Below are 14210 nucleotides of genomic sequence, written 5' to 3'. Positions count from 1 at the left end.
GTACAATTCCGTGGCATTTTGTACATTTACGATGTTGTGCAACCACTGCCTCTATCTGGTTCCAAGGCACTTTCATCGCCCCAAAGGGAAACTCCATGCCCGTCAGCAGTCATTCCCCATCCCCTCCCCACAGCCCCCGACAACCGCTAATCTGCTTTCTGTCTCTTTGGATATACTTATTCTGGATATTTCATATAAACAGAATCATACAGCATGTGACCTTTTGTGTCGATCCCAATTTTTAAATGCCAGAAAAGTTGGAAGAATTGGAGAACATCCATATCCTCACCGCATCTCCTGGATTTGCTGTATCCCTCATCTGTCCATCAGTGTGTGTGTCATTTACAAGATATGTCAGTCCCTATGATTTTTTTTTTTTTTTACTTTAAAAAACTTCTCTATGGAAAGTGTCCAAGTTTTAAGAGCTCACCCTTGTGAGTTTTTGCATCAGTAGGTACCCATGAAACCATTACTCAGGTCAAGATAGAGGAAGTTCCCAAAAGGTCCCAAGGGACCTTCCCAATCAGTATCCCCCAGAGGTAACCACTGTGCTGACCTCTGTTCCCATTGATCAGTCTTGTCCAACTGTTGACTATTGAACACCCACATGGCATATCTCCCCACTAGATGTTCTTTATTGTCTCGGCTGGAGAGGGCTTGCGTTCCCACACAGCACCTGCACCTGTGTGAAATAGGAAATGATTAATTTACTTCCTCCTTTTGCAAAATTAATCTTTGACACTATAACTGCCCAGCAGAGCTTCAGATCAGCTGCTGATGGTGGAGCTGATAAAATTCCACCCAAGCCAATAACCATGACATTTTGTTGCAACTTTTTAACTCGCCAGACCCACCCACGGTGGGGTGATGGCCCAGCGCCATTGGACTTCTGCCACGTGGACCTCACCCCCAAGCCCCTCAGGGCGCTGGGCCCACTTGCTGCTCAGCCCTCCCGGCCCAGGAAAGACCTGGAAGAACGGGCTGGATACCTTCTCTTCCTCCGAGAGGAAGTTGAGTCATTTGACACCGTACCAGGCACCACATCACTTCTGTTCACTTCTTTTTCCTTTTGCCATTTCTTCCTTTTTCTTTTTCAACATCTTTATTGAGGCATGTTTTACAGATCAGAAAAATGCACCCCCTTTAAACGTACAGTGCAATGGTTTCTAGTAACATCACCAAGTGGTGCAGTCATTTCTGTAGATTGGTTTCAGAACTTTTCTTCATCCCTTCATAAGAGCTCCTGTGTCCATTGACTGCAGATCCCACTCCCATCCAGCCCTTGGCAGCCACTCATCTACTTTCTGCCTGTGAATTAGCCGACTCGGGGCAGTTCCCATAAATCGGTCCCGTGCAGTGTGGCCTTCCGTGTCTGGCTCCTCTCACTTGCATGGTTTTGAGGCTCGTCCCTGACGAGCCCGCATCTGTGCTCCCACCTTCTCGCTGCCAAGGGAGAGTCCTTGGGTCACTTGGATACCTCTTCTGGAGCAGGGGTTTCTCTTACTCCCATTGCAGAGATGGGGACGCCGAGACCCAGCGAGGGGAGGGGACTGGCCTCGCAAGTTCCCCCATGTGACCCCCGTCCAGTCTCTGGACCCCCAGTCCAGTCTCTGACTCATCCCCCCTGGGCCTGGGGTCCCCCGGGCCTGGCACAGTGCCCAGCCATGCTCCCTGAAAGTCCACTAAGTGGATTAATGGACTGTTTAGAAACCTGCTGTACCCGCTGCTCATTCATTGTTCTTCCGTAAATAAGCAGAGACCCTGGACTCATCAGCGACTTATCCATTGTACCTCCCAGATGCCCACCCACTTTGTTCATTCTCGCCATTTCACTGGTGACACCCCAGCGTGGGCCACCCTCAGCTCTCACCCAGGCCCTGTCACAACCCCTGACTGTGCTCCCAGCTTGTACCCTGTTCCCTGCAGAGCCCCTGGAGGAATTGCCTTTAAGGATAGGTGGGGCCCCGTCTCCCACTTCCTCCCCCGTCCCTCCTTCCAGCCTCAATCACAGCCATCCTTTCCTCCCACAGGACCTTTGCACAGACTATTCCCTCTGCCTAGAACACTCTTCCCTTTCTTCCTTCCTTCTTAGCCTGTGTCACCACCTCAGAGGGGCCTCACTGACCCCCAGAGCTCAAGCAGGTCCCCCATGTTCCACCTCTGCTGTGTTTCCTTGGTAAACACCAACTTGTAGGAACTTGCAGTCACCTTTGTGAGGTTTATCTATGACTTGCCTTTCTGGGGGTCTTCCTCTCCCCTGGGCTGGGCGGGGGCCATGTCTCTTTGTGCACAGCTGTGTCCCGAGCCGGCCACAGCAGGCACTTGAGCAGAGGCTGGGCAGGGCTGGGGAAGCCATCGCTCGCCCCTCTCCTCCCGTCCCTCCCATCCCAGCTGTGCCCACTGAGTCCCTGCCCACTCTCTCTCCCCGCCCCTTTCTTGTGACTCTCACAGGACCTGGCCCGGCTGCAGGAGGGCCGGCAGCCGGAGCACCGGGACTCAGCCCTGCAGAAGGTTTCAGACTCAGAGAAGCTGCTGTATGTGCTGGAGGCAGACGCGGCCATCGCCAAGCACATGAAGCACCCCCAGGCGGACATGATCGCCGAGGAGTAGGTCCCCTCCGCTTCGGGTCCTGAGGGACCTGCTCGGGACCAGGGCAGGGGGGCTGCAGCCACTCAGCATTCAGGAACCTGAGTTGGGGTTTGTTGAGGGTTAACTGGATGCCAGCACGAGCCAAACACTTTATGTTATCCTCACGACAACCCATTTTGCAGTTGGGGAAACTGAGGCTCGGAGCGCTGGTGTCTCTCTCCTGTCCTGGTCAGAATGTGACTACAGCCCCCTGACCTCCAAGCTTGCGAACACATTCTCTCCTGCCTAACGCCCAGCTGGCTTCCTGAGCGCCTGGCTCTCGCCTCAGCTTAGAGGTGGACAAAGCACTCTCACTGTCATGGCCCCCACCACCCTGTAGCCCTGCTGGATGGTGGGCTCCAGAGAGCAGCAGATCTGCCTGTTTCTTCTGGAACCTCCTGTGGGTCTGGGTGCACAGCAGGGCTCTCAGGAAACATTGGTGGGGGAAGGTAGAATGAAGGAAAGTGGACAGGAGCAGGGTGGGAGTGATTGCCTGGACCCAAGGCCACAGTCACCCTGTCCTACCAGGCCACTGAGCAGAAAGCTGAGGCCAGGGGCTGGGGTGGGAGGCCGCCCCCCTCGTGGCATGGGCAGTGCACCCACCAACCAGCCCCGCTAACCAGGGTGGCCACTCTCCCCGCTTAGCATCTGTCAGCTGAAGGAGCGTGTGACCAACCTCCGCGGGAAACACAAGCAGGTCTACAACCTGGTAGTGAAGGAGGTGGACCCGCAGGTCAACTGGGAGGCGCTGGTGGAGGAAAAGCTGGTATGGCCCGGGGTTCAGCTGGGGTGGGGCTGTGTGTGGGCCGGGGGGGCCCCTACCGTTGAATGGGCACCACAGTCTTGTCAGGGAGGGAGTTGTGTTCCCGGTGTTTCCTGATGTTTGTGTCAATGAGATGAGCAAGGCTCAGAGAGGTGCAGTGCCTAGCTCAGGGTCACACAGCAGAAGTGGTGGAGATTGGGACCCTCCCGGGCTCGTTGGAGTCCTGGCAGGCTGGGGGCAGTGGCCAGGTTTCTGGCCGGCCACTGCCCTTCCTTTGCCCTCATCAGCCCATCTCCACCATGGAGAACCCCGGGCACTGGGTGACCCCAAACAAGTGACTCCCCCGGCCGAGCCTCTGTTTCCCCATCTGTGAAATGGAAACAGTAACCGTGAGGGCCTCTGAGTTTGCTGTGAGATTAAATGAGATAGGATGTGACAGCCTCTCTCTGCATCCCTCCGGGGCCACTTCACTCACTCCTTGGCCGGCACCGTGAGGAGGAGAGCCGAGGCTCCCAGGGTATGGGGTACTGGGTGGGCTGCGAGTACTGGGTGGGCTGTGAGTCCTGAGTCCCTGGCCCACCCTCATGCATGTTGTCCCTCCGCCCGCCTGGCCAGGACAAGCTGAGCAGCCAGAGCTTCGGGTCGGACCTGCCGCTGGTGGACCACCAGGTGGAGCAGCACAACATCTTCCACAATGAAGTCAAGGCCATCAGGCCCCACCTGACCAAGGACGGGGGCAAGGTATGTGCACAGGGGTGGGGGGGGCCCCGGGGAGGAGGGGCTCCCACCTGCACTCCCGCCCTAACCCATGCCCTCGGCTCCGTCCTCAGGAGCAGAACAGCGAACTCCAGGCCAAGTACCAGAAACTGCTGGTGAGACGCCCCCGGGAACGGGATGGGAGGGGCTGGGAAGCCGGGCCATGGGGACAGAAGTGTGTGCAGTAAACACTTCAAACAGGACGGAGGGGGATGAAGTGGGAAGAGGCAGTACCCCGAGCCCCTACCTGAGTGGCACCTCTGTTTGCCCTGTGCTCGTGGAAAACCCCAAGAGACCCCATGGATACAGTTCATCTTACTATTTGCTTCTTAATTCTTTATTGAGCACCTACTGTGTGCCAGATACAATGCCACCTGCTTAATAAACGGAAGTTTTTCTATTTCCTTTTTCAAAACCTTTAAAGAATGTCTTCTTTTTTAAATTTTTAATTAATTTATTAATTTATTTTTATTTTTGGCTATGTTGGGTCTTCGTTTCTGTGCGAGGGCCTTCTCTAGGGGCAGCGAGCGGGGGCCACTCTTCATCGCGGTGCGTGGGCCTCTCACTGTTGCGGCCTCTCGTTGCGGAGCGCAGGCTCAGTAGTTGTGGCTCACGGGCCCAGTTGCTCCACAGCATGTGGGATCCTCCCAGACCAGGGCTCGAACCCGTGTCCCCTGCATTGGCAGGCAGACTCTCAACCACTGCGCCACCAGGGAAGCCCCAAGAATGTCTTCTTTTTAAAACCGCACAAATGATACATAAATGTTGTGGACATTACAGACACTCATTATGGACGTTACAGACGCCTCAGACGTGAGAATGCAGAGGCGGTGATAGTATAGCCGGTAGGAGGCTCTGGAGCTGGGCTGCCTCCACCCCTTTTGGTGGGGAAACCTTGAGCACAAGCTGCTGAGCCTCTGGGAGCCTCAGTTTCCTCATCTGTAAAACAGTCACTTCCAGTCCCTGGCTCATAGGATGCTTTGAGGATTGCATGAGTTGATGTTGGAGAAGTCCTTAGCACAGTCCTGGCACGTGGTGGGCCCCACACATGTGTTCACTACTGTTCTCATTTGCAGAGTGGAACGCAGACATCCGTCCTCCTTCCCCTCCTCCTTGCCCTGTGGTAGTTTGCTACGATCCCCCAGCACCATGACATGTTAAAGAAAAAAGTGGAAGTGTAGCCGCTGATGTTTTTTGAGCACCAGCTGTATGCCAGGGTTGGTGCCCTATGAGATCAGTGCTGTCGTTATTCCCATTTTGCAGACGAGTAAACTAAAGTTCCACAAATATGTCAATTCTGTGAGGATTTTGTCTGTTTTGCTCACTGCTGTATCCGCAGGGCATGGAGCCGTGCCCAGCACTTAGTAGATTCTCAGAAAACATTTGCTGAACGAATGAAGGGGTTTCGGAGGGTGGGAGGCGGTCAGGTGACTTATCCAAGGGAGTGCAGTGGAGCAGGAAGCGTGGAGGGAGGCTGTTGCCGGCAAGGCCACAGCCCTGTCCTTGCCCGCCCACAGGCGGCGTCTCAGGCACGGCAGCAGCACCTGAGCTCGCTGCAGGACTACATGCAGCGCTGCACCAATGAGCTGTACTGGCTGGACCAGCAGGCCCAGAGTCGTATGCAGTATGACTGGAGCGACTGCAACCTCGACTACCCCAGCCGCCGGCGCCAGTACGAGGTGGGCACTAGGCTCTGGGGGTGCGGGCCAGGGGGCTGGGAAGGAGCACGGGACTGCCTGGCTGGTCAATGAGCCCCTCCACTGCCCCTGCTGCAGAATTTCATCAACCGGAACCTGGAGGCCAAAGAGGAGAGAATTAACAAGCTGCACAGTGAGGGTGACCAGCTGCTTGCCGCCAAGCACCCCGGAAGGAAATCCATTGAGGTACGTGAGCCCCGGGAAGGGACGCCTCCTCCAGCCTGCCCTCCGGGTGGCCTCTGCTCTGGGCCACCTACACTCAGGCAGGCCCCAAGGTGGGTGTCCTGTGTCCATCTGTCTGTCTCTCCATTTTGCTGCCTCCTCTTGGTCTGTCTGACCCTGCGTCCTCTCCTTATCTCAATGCCCTGCCCTCAGTCCCTGGACTTCTGAAACCCATGTGGTGCCCGTATTAGTTTCCTATTGCTGCTGTAACAAATGACCACAAACTTGGTGGCTTTAAACAAAGGAAAGTTATTCTCTCATAGTTTTGAAGGCCAGAAATTCGAAATCAGGGTTTTGGCAGGCTTGTTTCCTCCAGGTCTCTAGGGGAGAATCCTTCCTCATCTCTCCTTGCTTCTGGTAGTTGCTGGCAACCCTTGGCATTCCTTGGTTTGGGGCTGCATCACTCCTGTATCTGCCTCTGTGTCGTCACATGGCCTTCTCACCTGTGTGTCATCTCCTCTTCTTATGAGGACACCAGTCATTGGATTTCAGGCCCACCTTAAATCCAGGATGATTTCATCTTGAGATCCTTAACCAATTATATCTGCAAAGACCTTATTTCCAAATAAAGTCACATTCTGAGCTCTGGTGGACTTGAATCTGGGGAGTACCTTTGTGAGATTTTTTTAAAAGCACCACTTTGGGCAGACACAGCCCCTACTTGTCCCTTGTGCAGTATACAACCTGAGCACCCATACACAGCAGCCCTGCTTGGCGCCTCAACACGTTCCCCTCACTCCTCCTCCCACCCCTGGGTGGGAGGTGGCTGGGAGCCACACACACGCAGAGGCCAGATACCCCCTCCTCTATCCTTTCCTGGTCTGGAATCCTGCCATCCCTCCCTTCGTGTCCCCAGTGCTTGGCCAGCAGCAATCTGCCTCCTTTCTCCTGGCAGGCTCACATGGAGGCTGTGCATGCAGATTGGAAGGAGTACCTGAACCTGCTCATCTGTGAGGAGAGCCATCTGAAGTACATGGAAGACTACCACCAGGTACCTGCCAGCCCAGGGCCCCGTTGGTGGGAGCACCCAGTGCCTGCTTGGCTCACTCATGGCCTCAGTGCTACTTCCTCCAGGAGCCTTGCAGGGCTGCCTGCCCAGGCCTCCCAGTACTTACACTTCTGATCACGTGGGCGTGCCCCAAGCTTGCTGGGCCCTTGTCTGCCTTCCCTGGGGGCTGGGACTGGAGAGTCTGACTCACCAGGATAGTGTAGGCACAGGAGTAGGTGTGTGGAGTTTTAATTTTGGTAAAAAATATACAATATGAAATTTGCCATTTTAGGCATTTTTAAGTGTACAATCCAGTGCATTCATTACATTCACAATGTTGTGCAACCATTGCCACTGTCTTTCCAAAACTTTTTCATCACCCCAAATAGGAATTCTGTACCTAATGAACAATCACTCCCCATTCCAACCCCTGGTAACCTCTCATCTACTTTCTGTCTCTTTGGATTTGCCTGTTTTCGATATTTCATAGAAGTGGAATCACATGATATATGGCCTTTTGTATCTGGCTCTTTCACTGAACATAATGTTTTCAAGGTTCATCATGTTGTAGCATGAACCAGAATTTCATTCCTTTTCGTGGCTGAATAATATTCCATTGTATGCATGGACCACGTTGTGTTTATCCATTTACCTGTTGATGGATGCTGCATTGTTTCCACAGGAATGTGTTTTTAACAAGAGAGCTGCAGGTGATTCTTATGAGTAGGTGATTTGGGGACACTTGAACTCAGATGATACTATTGTAACTAACTCCTGGTTCAGTGTCAGCCCTTCTGGGCTGTGAGCTTCACAGGGATCCCAAAGTCATGTTCATAGCTGCAGCCCAGGGGACAGCTGACAATGAATGATTCCAGAGCTAATGGGCTGAAGAATGGGCAAGAAAGTTTCCTAGAACCAAGTGGGGATGCTTATCTTCCATGTACTAAGACTTAGAATAAGTCAGGGTGTCCCTAGCACAAAGAGAAGAGTGGAATAGAGAAGAACCCTAAGCTTACTGGTGTATACACATGAAAACAATATGTCATAGAGGTGGCATTGCATGGATTGGTGGGAAGGGACCTGGTTTCTCCCTGTGAAGCCCCCCAGGAAGCTGGGCTGGGGAGGGTTGTGGGTGTCCCCAGGTGGCAGATCCCATGGATTCAGGGTGAGTGGGAGGCCCAGCCCTACCTGGGAATGGGCTTAAAGTCACAGCCAGGATTAGCCCCAGGTGTCCTAGCACTGTCCTGTCCGTGACAGGGCCCCCCGGTCTCCTCTAGTTCCACAAAGACGTGAAGGATGCCCAGGAGCTGCTGCGCAAGGTGGACTCAGACCTGAACCAGAAATACAGTCCCGACTTCAAAGACCAATACCAGATTGAGTTGATGCTGCGGGAGCTGGACGTGAGTGATGCCTGAGCAGGCCCCTCCCCAGCTCCTTGCCTGCTGACCAGGGAAGGCTGCGTGATCTCACCTGGGCACTCCCCCCCATGTTTAGGACCAGGAGAAGGCTCTGGACAAGTACGAGCATGAGGTGCGGGGCCTGCAGAAGCGAGGGCAGCAGGTGGTACCCCTCAGGTACCGCCGGGAGACACCATTCAAGCCCATCCCCGTGGAGGCGCTCTGTGACTTTGAGAGTGACCAGGTGAGCCCCTGCCTGGTGCTCCAGGCGCCCCAGGCAAGCTGGGCCCAGAGCTGCCTCCTCTTATGTCACTGAAAGGCCTTAGGAGTGACATGGCTGGATGCAGGGTCTCAAATATTTCAGGAGCCTGTGTTTATCTCCATCATGGGGTCCTCTCTGCCAATGCCCCTGCATCACCCCACCTGCTGCCCTGGCCTTTTCTGTCCTACCAGCTTAGTGGCCCCAGTCATTCCAGCAGAAGTCCCAGGGAAGGTTCTCATTGGCCTGCTCTGAGTCATGTGTCCAGCCTAAACCAATCACTGTGGCCAGGGATGCCATTCTCTCATTGGCCAGACCTGAGTCACATGTCCACCCCCAGAAGTCAGGGAATGGAGGTACGAGAACACATGGGCTGGGACTGCACAGGGGCTCCCCAAAGGGAAATCCAGGTGGGTGCTAGGCCGGCAGACCTAGCACATGTTCTCTTGGTGCTGGCCCCTCTCAACTCTCTATGATGGAACCTCTTGGGGAGGATCTGAGAAACAGGCTAAGACTCCCCAGGTCCCAGAGTTAGGGGTGGGGCTGAGATGGTGACTGGGCTCCTGGCCACCAGGTGGGGCAGGTCTCTCCATGTGTTCTGACTGGCCTGTCCCCACCAGGGCCTAATCTCTCGGGGCTACAGCTACACCCTGCAGAGGAACAACGGGGAGAGCTGGGACCTCACGGACAGCACAGGGAATGAGCTGACTGCCCCAGCTGTCTGCTTCATGATCCCTCCCACCGACCCCGAGGCCCTGGCTCTGGCCGACAGGTACAGGGGTAAAGGAAGGAGCCAGCGTGGACTGGCTGCACCCCCTGGGCCCCTCAGGCCACGTTCACAGCCCTGGGCACCCCAACTCAACCTCAGGATGCCACTAACATCCCCACACCTGCACCCCTTGGTGGCTCAAGTGGGACAGCAGCAGATCCTGTTGGCTGAGCTGACTTGTGTGTGAACCTCTGGCTCTGGGCACACATCAGGGAGTGGTTTTTCTGCAAGGGCCTCTGGGCCTTTGCACATACTGCTCCCTCTACCTGCACACCAACCCACCACCTGTTGGCTCAGGCCTCTTGGTTTGAAGACCCAGCCTGGGGGTCACCTCTTCTGTGAAGCCTTCCCTGATTGCCCCCTCATCCTCCACCCTGGCTCCAGGAAAAGGGCTGCCGCCTCTTTCTCAAGCACCTTCTCCCACTGCTCGTGCTGCTCTCATTAGGGTGCTTTGTGTCTGTGTCAGTCTCATTGGGCAGAGGCTCCTTGAGACTTACTATTTTCAGGGCCTTGTTCAGTACCTGGTACAAAGCAAGTACCCAAGAACTCTTTGTTGAATGAGTGATTCAAGGAATTCCTTAATTTATTCATTCAGCAAATATGTATTGAGCACCTACTGTGTACTGCTTCCTCAGGGGTAACATCTTGGTGGGGAAAACAAACGAGCAAACAAGATTATTTTATAAATTTATTTATTTGCTTTTATTTTTGGCTGTATTAGGTCTTTGTTGCTGTGCGCAGGCTTTCTCTAGTTGCGGCGAGTGGGGGCTACTCTTTGTTGTGGTGCGTGGGCTTCTTGTCGTCGTGGCTTCTCTTGTTGCAGAGCACGGGCTCTAGACCCGCGGGCTTCAGGAGTTGTGGCACATGGGCTCAATAGTTGTGGCTCGTGGGCTCTAGAGTGCAGGCTCAGTAGTTGTGGCGCACGGGCTTAGTTGCTCCGCAGCATGTGGGATCTTCCCGGGCAAAGGATCGAACCCGTGTCCCCTGCATTGGCAGGCAGATTCTTAACCACTGTGCCACCAGGGAAGCCCAAGATAATTTTAGATAGTAAGACTTGCTATTGAAGAAAAGAGAGACAAAGAAAGGAAGGAGGGAAAGAAGGGGTCCGTTGAACCCAAGAGCAAAGAAAGACCAGCGTTTCAGCAAATCCTTTCTACGTGTGTCGTGTTAACTTTTCAAAGCATTTTGATGAGCTTTCCGACTCCTCGAGGCTGTCTGTCCAGCCAGAGTCCAGGGTCCTGTGTCAGTGGGCAGTAGGGGCAGTGGGCTGCCCCAGGTCCCCAGCCCATTTTTGCTGTCACAGCCTGGGCAGCCAGTACCAGAGCCTGCGGCAGAAGGCAGCTGGGAGCAGAAGAGCGCTCCAGCAGCGGCATGAGGTGCTGAAGGCAGAGAACTCTGGAGGTGGGTACCAGACGCTGCCTGAGGCTCTGGGGGGACAGGGAGGCAGGGCTGGGCCCAGGGTCTGTGCTGCAGATGGGACAGTGGAGGTGGGGAGGCTGGCCCTCCTACGCCCCCTCCCTGGGCCTCACGATCCCCACTGCCACCCGACTCTGATTTCCCTCCGGCAGATGTCTCTGACCTGCAGGGCCGGCAGCTGCTGGCCGGCTTGGACAAGGTGGCCAGCGACCTGGACCGGCAGGAGAAGGCCATCACAGGGATCCTGCGGCCGCCGCTGGAGCAGGGCCGGGCCGTGCAGGACAGTGCTGAGCGGGCCAAGGACCTCAAGGTACCCCAGGTTGGGGGCAGAGGCTGGCCCACTGGCTCCCCAGGGCCCCTGCTCAAGGTCTTATCCCCATGGGGTGTCTTGGCGCTCAAAAGGGACCACTTGCCACGTGTAACAGGAAGTCGTGAGTCGTGGGGAGGGGGGCTGCTCTAGGCCAAAGATTGAGGAGGTGCCTGAGGCCTGGTGCCCCCAAGACACACCCCTAGGAAAAAGGGCTCGTGGCAGAGCTGACAACAGCAGGACTGCAATCTGAGCAGATCAGCACTGAGCTGAGTGAGCGGCCGCGGTGCCCGGCAGCACACGGGCTCTGGGGCGACAGGGCCAGCTCACTCGCCTTGACCACAGACACCATTCAAGCCCAAACCTCAGTGTCTTCAGTAAAATGGGCTGATCCCCACTCAGGGGGCCTCGACAGGATGGGGTAAGATGAGCCGCATGAACACCATCTACTCCTCACCTCTTTTACACACACACACAGTTTCCCGGGTCCTCGGCGCCCTCCACGATGGGCGTCACCGTTCCCGGTTTACAGGAGAGGAACGGGGCTCAGAGAAGTGCCGTGGCCCGTGACGGGGCTCACACCAGGGCTGGTCTGGTTGGGGCCGAGCCAAGGCCAGAGGACGCCTGATACAGAGGTAGGGTTGGGGCTAGGCCCCACCATGTCCCCTCCTAAGCTGCTTGGAGTCGTACCCACCTCATTGGAGTTGTCCCCAAAGATGAGTAAAGCCGTGTGAAGTAGTGGGAACAGGAACCTATTAATATTCATCACTCGTGAGTCACCATCCACTGTGTCAGAATTCCCAGGGATGCTCATTACAAACACGGACTCCTAGGCCAGCGTCCTAGATCCCCAGTCAGGCCCCCCGGGGAGGACATCCCTGTGTGGGGGTGGCTGCCGGCTGTGGTCAACGTGAGGGGCTCTGGTCCCCACAGAACATCACCAACGAGCTGCTGCGCATCGAGCCCGAGAAGGCGAGCAGCACGGCCGAGGGCAAGGCATTCATGCAGGCCCTCCCGGACAGTGGCAGTGCGGCCCTGCTGAGGACGCGGGTGGAGGACACCCAGCGCAGATACGAGCGCCTGGTGCAGCTGCTGGACGCAGCCCAGGAGAAGTGGGTGCAGGTGGGCAGTGGGGAGGCCGGGCGGGGTCAAGGTCCAGCACCGCCCCCCAACTCCTGACTCATGTCCTCAGGGTTGACATCGCCAACCGCCTGGAGAAGAGCCTGCAGCAGGGCCGGGAGGTGCTGGCCTCATACGAAAACCAGCTGGCCCAGGAGGACACAGTGCCCAAGAGTGGCCATGCCCTGGACAGCAAGAGGCAGGAGCTGGCGGTGAGTCTGGGGACCCTGGGCTTCAGGAGCCTTTCTCTGAGTTGGGCATGGGCTCCAGGCGCCCCTGCCACCCCACCTGTGGACAGTCGAGGGGCCCGAGGCCCAGGGCAGCAATTCTCTCCAGGTTTGGAGTCCCAGCTGTACACGGGGTTTCTGTGGCCTGTGGAAATCAGGTGCTGGTATCTTAAAATCGAATGTCCACATAATCCCCCCCGATTCCCAGTGTCTCTGGACAAGCAGATCTGGTCACCTGGACCCACATGCCTGCACGGCGCATCAGCTGAGCACAGGAGCCTCTGCCCCAGCCCAGCATCTGCCCTCTTCACCATTGCCGCTGGGCCCGCTCTAAGCATTGGGGTCTGTGAGCCCGTGGGAGGCCCCTTATTCACAAACCACCTCACAAAACCCTTGCCCTTGTGGTGAGGGCCTCACCTCAGAGCCCAGGAAACAGGCTCAGAGACCAGAGCCTTCACGAAGGCCACTCCAGTCCCGGGCACGGGGTCACAGGCACGTGCTGTGTGCCGCAGGGTTTTAGAAGCTAGTTTTCCCAGAGTATTGGTCATTGTAACAAAATGGAAACTGCAGAAATGACCACGGGTTTGAGGAGAAACTCAAGAGGCAAACCACCGGTCCCTGCCCAGGTCCAGGCCTGCCACCCGCTAAAAGCAGGCAGCCCCAAGAGCTCTGGGGAGCACCATCCCGGGCCCTAGAGCTCTGGCCACAGCACCTGCCATCTGCCTCTGCCCCGGCAGGCCATGGCCTCCGAGCTGCAGGCCCGGCAGGCCCTCCTCAGCGAGGTGGAGCAGAATCTGCAGGCCGCCAAGCAGTGCTCTGGCTCGCTGGCCAGCCGCTTCCAGGAGCACTGCCCGGACCTGGAGCGCCAGGAGGCTGAGGTGCACAAGCTGCGCCAGCGCTTTGACAACCTCTGCCAGCAGGTGGAGCTCAGGTGAGGGGACCGCGGGGGCCCTTGGCTTAGTCTGCCTTAAGGCACCAAAGTGGGATTTCTGCAGACAGCAGTGAAGGCTGTTTGATTTCTAAGTAATTTCCTCTTTCTGAAAACAGTATATATACAAGATAAAATACACAAAGGGATTATAATGACCAAACCCTTCCCCCAAGATCAGCACTGCTACCAGTTTCTTGTGTGTCCTTCCAAAAACATTCTGTATGAGCTGGGGTAGGTAATTAATGTACGAATGACAACACACCACATACAGTGTGTCTTGCTATTTTCCCTGTCGTATATTTTCCCAGCCTGATGAGTCAGTAAGTGTTCCCCCCTCCTCTTCTGTTTTCTGGAAGAGTTTGTGTAGACTGGGTATTAATTCCTTAAATGCTTGGAAGAATTCACCACTGAAGCCATCTGGGCCTGCAGTTTGTTTTTTTGTGTGTAAGAGGGTTTTTTAACTACAAATTCAACCTCTTTAATAGATATTGGACCATTTGGGTCATCTAATGCTTGAGCAACTTCAGAAGTTTGTGTCTTTCAAGGACACATTGTCCATCTCATCAAGTTGTTGAGTTTATTGGCATAAAATTGTTCATAATATTCTCTTATCCTTGACTATCTGCAGGATCTGAGGGAATGTCCTCTCTCTCATTCTTGATGTTGTATTTTCTTCTGTTGTATCTGTTTATTCTTCTTGTCCCCCTAATCATTATGTTTAAGGTTTATCA

General features: G+C 55.4%; 2 protein-coding genes across 3 annotated transcripts in view; one reads left to right on the top strand and one right to left on the bottom strand.

Moving 5' to 3' along the window:
* PPL (periplakin) overlaps positions 1 to 14210 on the top strand; it is a 43340-nt gene that overhangs the window by 21873 nt on the left and 7257 nt on the right. Inside the window, exons 3-17 of one of the 2 annotated variants that reach the window (XM_060123157.1) lie at positions 2452 to 2606; positions 3274 to 3349; positions 4007 to 4132; positions 4222 to 4263; positions 5665 to 5826; positions 5923 to 6030; positions 6962 to 7057; positions 8332 to 8454; positions 8549 to 8695; positions 9331 to 9482; positions 10783 to 10880; positions 11048 to 11205; positions 12136 to 12314; positions 12395 to 12533; positions 13286 to 13479. In XM_060123157.1, coding sequence (XP_059979140.1) covers positions 2452 to 2606; positions 3274 to 3349; positions 4007 to 4132; positions 4222 to 4263; positions 5665 to 5826; positions 5923 to 6030; positions 6962 to 7057; positions 8332 to 8454; positions 8549 to 8695; positions 9331 to 9482; positions 10783 to 10880; positions 11048 to 11205; positions 12136 to 12314; positions 12395 to 12533; positions 13286 to 13479 — 1955 coding nt within the window. Of the gene's footprint in view, positions 1 to 2451; positions 2607 to 3273; positions 3395 to 4006; positions 4133 to 4221; positions 4264 to 5664; positions 5827 to 5922; positions 6031 to 6961; positions 7058 to 8331; positions 8455 to 8548; positions 8696 to 9330; positions 9483 to 10782; positions 10881 to 11047; positions 11206 to 12135; positions 12315 to 12394; positions 12534 to 13285; positions 13480 to 14210 lie in introns of both variants that reach the window. The other variant, XM_060123156.1, reaches the window with a different exon arrangement.
* Positions 10161 to 14210, bottom strand: part of UBN1 (ubinuclein 1) — a 48697-nt gene continuing 44647 nt past the window's right edge. Inside the window, exon 21 of the transcript XR_009535307.1 lies at positions 10161 to 10536. The gene's annotated coding sequence lies outside the window, so the exon portion shown is untranslated. The remainder of the gene's footprint in view (positions 10537 to 14210) is intronic.

This window comes from Lagenorhynchus albirostris, chromosome 15, assembly GCF_949774975.1.
Source record: "Lagenorhynchus albirostris chromosome 15, mLagAlb1.1, whole genome shotgun sequence".
In the NCBI taxonomy this organism is placed as follows: Eukaryota; Metazoa; Chordata; class Mammalia; order Artiodactyla; family Delphinidae; genus Lagenorhynchus; species Lagenorhynchus albirostris.
This window is presented reverse-complemented; position numbering and strand designations above follow the sequence as displayed.